The 6000-nt window shown below is 37.6% G+C and overlaps 1 protein-coding gene across 7 annotated transcripts in view; it reads right to left on the bottom strand.

Moving 5' to 3' along the window:
• Positions 1-603: 603 nt before the first annotated feature.
• LOC131683562 (fasciclin-2) overlaps positions 604-6000 on the bottom strand; it is a 312992-nt gene continuing 307595 nt past the window's right edge. For all 7 annotated transcript variants that reach the window (XM_058965629.1, XM_058965631.1, XM_058965634.1 and 4 more), the window contains one exon: positions 604-2152. In XM_058965629.1, the coding sequence (XP_058821612.1) occupies positions 2023-2152 (130 nt within the window). In that variant the 3' untranslated portion in view covers positions 604-2022. The remainder of the gene's footprint in view (positions 2153-6000) is intronic.

Genomic DNA, 6000 nt, shown 5'->3' with positions numbered 1-6000 from the left:
TCGTGTGTAAGTATAGTGGAACAAGATCTCTAATCTAAAGACTTAATGAAAGTCAGATTGTGGTAAGTTTTGGTGTGCAATATCAATTGAAGGACAATTAGCGCATCCGAGTTGGAAAATAGCCCTCCGTTAGCCAGCAACTTGCCCCTTTTGACTGGGCCTCACTTGGGAGTAGGGATAGTGTCTAATAGAAAACAAAGGAACGGAGACAGGACGGTTGTTTTCACTCTGGTGATGCAGTAGGCATCAGAAGAGCGTTGGGCGGAGCGTCTCTGATGATAGCCGTTTCCAGGTGTGTGTCAGTTCAAAGTAGTATAATTACCACAGCTATTGTGTACGGCGTGAGCGATCTCTCTAAAAGCACGATGATTTTCAGATAGAGAATACTAGAATAGTAATGAAATATTGCATATTTGCCTGTGGGTGCTGCTTGAAAGACCCCGTTTCCAGCCCCTTTGGAACAGGCGACTGGGGAATCAACGGTTGATTTTTCTGTACTGGGTGGAAAGTTCCGTAATGCTATGTTATCTGGATACCCGGTTCGTTGTAGAATTGGTGGCGATGAGGATTTGTTCTAATGAAGATATAAATTGAAATGTCGAATTTTATTTAAAAACGTATATTTTCAGCTTTTATTACATTTAGGTAATTTGGTTTACGTTGAAAATAACACAATGGTGTAGGTTCATGATTAATTAGAAATAATCTAACTTAAACTAAAGCTAATCTAAACGGAATTATATATAAAAGAACTTTCATTTTCTACAAATTACAAACTCTTTTCGGTTGAGATCTGATTCGCAAATAATCCGGAGTCATTCACTCGTGCTGCTAGTAATAATGTAATTAACTGAGTCATGACTACTTCAAAGGATGATTTTAGCATGAGTTCTGTGTAGACAGCTTTTGTGACGTTGTAAAGAAAGTTACAAAATATAACTATTTTGAATTGGTCTGTGGCTCTTATAAGCTATACAATGAATAGAGCTCAAGCATTGTCGTATAAATATTAGCTTTGAGATAAAATACAAATATGTGACAGACGCAAAGTGCTCTGATTTTTTTGAACCTAGTTAATTGTTGACCCGATTTTCTTTAATATTCTTTTCTGTGTGTGTGATGGTAAGACAATATTAAACTACAAACGGTTATTTGTAGTTAGACTGAATCAATTATTTGTACAATTATGTAAGTTCACAGTGACTGATGAAAGTTGCGTTTATATCTGGGATGGCCCATTTTCAGGAGCTTCATGAGTAAAAACCGTGTGAGCTAGGCTTTGGGGTCTTGACTCAGGGGGTCATATCTAGGTATGTGGTTCCATGAAGGCAGAAGCTAGTACATATTTTAGTATTCTCGCATAAGTAACGACATCAAAAATACCTAACTAATCAGTATGGCTTTATTGTATCTCTGTTTCACCTGACTCTTGGCTTCATTTGGTTTGCTTGGTATAATCAATATAGAACTTATAGTAATACTAATTTCGCTCTTTATTAAACTCCCTTCGATCAGTATGGTTCATTTACTCAAACAGTACATTTTACCATTTGAATTATAGGAATTTTATATTTGTTCGAGTTTTGTTAGCAAAAGCACACATTGCGTCACTGTCTAATCACTGCTATAGTTAATGGGTTGAATACTAATTAGATGGCGATTAAAAGAGTTTGTGTTCCTAAGGTAGCATCAGCAGAGGAACCTTGTTAGCTAATATCTAAGTAATCCAACAGAAGTACGATACATGTCTTCGAAACTAATAAGTCCATGAAAAATCTGCAATGAACATGAGAGCATAATTCTGTCGCATTTTGTTCATAAAGTACATAGCAAACAGTAAGTTTGCAACTCGCCTTTATTACTAATAGCTAAATATACACAATTTTGTGAAGACTTTTCAGTTACTGTTCTCTCATTTGCCCACCGTACCGACCCCAGCACGCTCTGGAATGGGTCACTCTGGCTATACCGTCTTTTCACTGCGTACATAATTCCCTGCATTCTAAGTACCAGTTGGCCGGATTACACTGACGAATTTTTCCCGATTATTTCGCCGCTCCGAGTCTGCACTCCTCTACCGTCGAATTCCACCGACATGTTCGTTTTAACGCCTACTTCGGGTAGCGTGTTCAACGGCTGCTTTTCATCTTCCCTGTTTGGAAGAAAACAATCAGAAAGTTATATGACAGTCAACCGTAGAAGACAAGTGCACGCGGAGGAAGCTATACAAGTAGCAATAATAATGAAAAACTGTACCTAAGTGGTTTCGTTTCAAGCTAAATTAATATGTATACCGTAAAAAATATTAAAGTAAAGAAGCAATAGAAAGCAATACAGGCATGCAATGTAATGTTCTAGATTTTAATTTGTGTTTCGGGTGATGTGTCCGTTTCGTTTGTAGGTTTTAGCAGTTTTTCTGTACTGTACTGTTAATATAGTAGCGAAAATGCCTTACGAACTAAATTCCAATAGATCGATATGCACACAACTCAAATGAACGAAATTGATGTCTATTCTCTGTGCAACAACCGTCGGCAAGCAAATGATGGGATGACGCGCGGTGGTGGTGCTCTCGAACAACGTATTTACATGTCCCCTTTTCGTGACTCGTCTCCTTTTAAGTGCATTAGCTGTAGGGGACCGTTAATAAAAAACTTTCGTTTTTGATCAACCTCCTCCGTGGATAAACGTGAAGAATTTTCCTTACCCACGATGACCACGTGGACTTTTCCAATTTGGTCTGTTAATTCCACAGAAAGGCGCTACATACGACATCGGAAGCAAGGTTTGTCATTAAATGAGGCACGGAAGAAATCCAGAAACCCTTTGTTACCTGGTCTGGTAGTGCGCTCAAAGAACTCGCGTCGGCACCGGAGAAAGGAAAATAGAGGTATCGCTTAGATACCTCAGATAACATATCAAAAAGCTTTAAAATGTATCAGGTCTTATTGCAATCTATTTGGGAAAAATAGGTCTTGAATCCAAAAATGAAGCACTGGCTTCAATCAGGTATCAAGAATCGGGCTCGATTGGGAAATTACCCATGTTATTCGTAGATTTGTACCTTACCATGTCGTCTCATCACTTTCATGATGAGAAGGGAAAGAGAAGTGAAAGAGAAAGGTAGGTAAATGAAAAATTTCAACACAATACAATAATTACACAAAAAAGTAAATAGCTTTGATTCTGCACTCTCGAAGGAATAAACTCTACTGATAAAGCCTAACGCTCTTTACCACAAAGAGTTAGGAAAAACAGAATATCTCTGAATTTTAGTTCTCTGTATTCTATCATCTATGCAAGGGAAATCCGTATACGTAATTAAATTATTGCAGGGTAGTTACATATCAAATGGTATGGAGTTCTCTAATTCACAAAGATCCTACTAATAAAACTAAGCAGGATGAATAGTAGCCCAGTGATTATTGAGTCAATGTCCAGTCAGTGCCCTGATTAGAACAATACAATTGTACTTGGAAAAATGCAACAAATTCTTTCACATTTTCGGACTCACATCCGACAGAAAAGTTTTTATTTGAACACCCACGTATCAAATGCGTTCTCTATTTTCCATCCGATCGTGTCTCTGATTGTGGCTTAATCGACCAACATTTAAGCTCACCTGCATTGATAACGGATCAAATGGCTTTGAATGACAAGATCATTGTATTAGGCGACTTCAATCTTCCCGGCATTAAATGGATCCGTTGCTCATCTAGCTACCTGTACCCAGATGCTACTTATTCTTCAAAAGGCTCAAATATTCTGAGACTTATGAACGATTGAATGAGGCTCTTTCCAATTTCCACAACCAACGTATACAGAACAAACTTAGAACCCATTCTAAAAGCTTCTGGATTCACGTCAACGATCAGAGGAAGAAAGTCGGTTTACTATCTTATATCGTCGCAGTTGTGCCCTCTTATGACAAACGCCATTTTGGGGTAAACTGAGTTAGTGTTGCTACATCATGCTACATGTCTAAAAAAGCTCTACAAAGTGGCGTTTATCGAATTTTGACATTCTGCTTGGTTACTGAGAAATAGCGAATAACGTGCTGAGAAATTTTTAATTTTTTGCTTCAAATGACTGTGTTTGGGAATTGGCGCTCAAGTTCTCTTGATGCATAAAATGTTTTTATGTGTAAAATTATCTGAGAAACACAACGGCACAATCATTTTAAACTTGAGATATAGCATATTTGGCAACGCTGAATCCAAAAATTACAATTTTTTCAAGATTCCCTGAGTGGGGGTGGACCTAGCGTAGTTGGTAAGTCTATTGCCTTGTACGAAGCGCACCTGGGTTTGAGTCCCGACCCCGCACATAGGGTTAGAAATTTTTCATAAGAGATTTTTCTAACCAGAAGAGGCGAATGACCTTAAGGTTAAAGCCTCTATAATCGAAAAAAATAGATTCCCTGGCTCATTTCCTTCAAAATGCATCTCACCGATTGTTTCTAGATTAAATGAAGCCAAAGATATAAATAAAAGTTAATAATTGATGATTTTTTTCTATGGAAAATTCTCCATGCACGATTATGACACGCTATACAAATTTTTCCATCAACACACCTATGACAAGTGTGAGTGCGACTTTTGTTTACATTTATAGTAAAAACTTGCACCATAGTCAACCGATCTTCGTAATATTCGAAAGATTAATACAGAATAGAAGCATGAATTGCAGTGGCGGATCCAGGGGGAGGATCTTGGGGGTCCGCAAACCCCCCGCCCCCCCCCCCCCCCCGAATATTTTTAACATCTTGATAATTTTCAAAAAAGTTTCTTTTTTAAATTCATTCTAAGTTCAAAATCTTTGCAAACCAGATTCGATTACCAAAACTGATTTTAATTAAATGAGGATATTACATATTACCTATTGTACAATTTACATTTTAAAGTCGGAATTTTGGACCCCCTCCGAAATTTTTTTCTGGATCCGCTCCTGATGAATTGTCTTCGTTGAATTGTTTATACGATTTATTAGTTTCAAAAAATTCAATGTCAAACTTTAAAAATCGTTTTTCTCGAAATGTGCTAAATGGCGCTTATCATAAGATAGCAAAACAGCGACGATATGTCACTCGACGGAGTTCATACATCCTCTCGAAATGTGTAACTTATTTCGCCAATATTTTAGTAGTTTTTTCTGAAGAAATCTTAACTCATAATTAAATCTCCGAATCTTCTAATGTCGTTCCGGTGCGTTCTTCAATTGGCTTCCACCATAATATTACACTCGCTAAAAATGCTCAGATAGTCTCCAGCTTCCGTTAGCAATGCTGTTGAATAACTCTTTGTCGTCAGGAATGTTCCCTGACTTATGGAAAAATCATACATTTTGCAATAAATATATTTATTACATTTTGTTATAAAATTATTATTTTGTTAGCATTGTTAAAAAAGAGAACAAAAGCGTAATTTCGAATTACCTCGTAATAGCTGCATTATGTGTCTCAGCTATTCGAGCTGATTGTGCTCGATTTAATCACTCATAACTGGTCTAGCTATATATCCGAGACTGGACACGACCTCATGATTAAACGGTCAACTATTACAAACTTAGTATGTTACACATCTTTCATAAGTCAATGTTTGTAAGCAAGATTCGTAGATTGCATATGCACCGACTTCTCCGCGGCGTTCGACAAAAGTAATCACCAGATAACAGTTTCCAAATTAAGCAGACTTGGATTTAATGGCTCCTTCCTGGACTGGCTTCACTCGTACCTAGCCGAAAGTGAAATGGTAGTGAAAATTGGTGACTGCACGACTTCACCACTTGCTACCAGCTCGCGAGTTCCTCAGGGTAGTCATCTCGGACCATACCTATTTTTGCTCGATTTAAACGACTTAAACCATTTGCTTAAGTGCAAGAAACTTTCGTTTGCTGACGACTTCAAACTATTTTACCTTATCAGGAATGCCAAAGTCGGAGAATTCTTGCAATCCCAGTTGGGTGTATTCACCAATCAATAGGATGATGTTAAATGCCTCC

The sequence above is a fragment of the Topomyia yanbarensis genome, chromosome 2 (genome assembly GCF_030247195.1).
Source record: "Topomyia yanbarensis strain Yona2022 chromosome 2, ASM3024719v1, whole genome shotgun sequence".
NCBI classification, from domain to species: Eukaryota; Metazoa; Arthropoda; class Insecta; order Diptera; family Culicidae; genus Topomyia; species Topomyia yanbarensis.
This window is presented reverse-complemented; position numbering and strand designations above follow the sequence as displayed.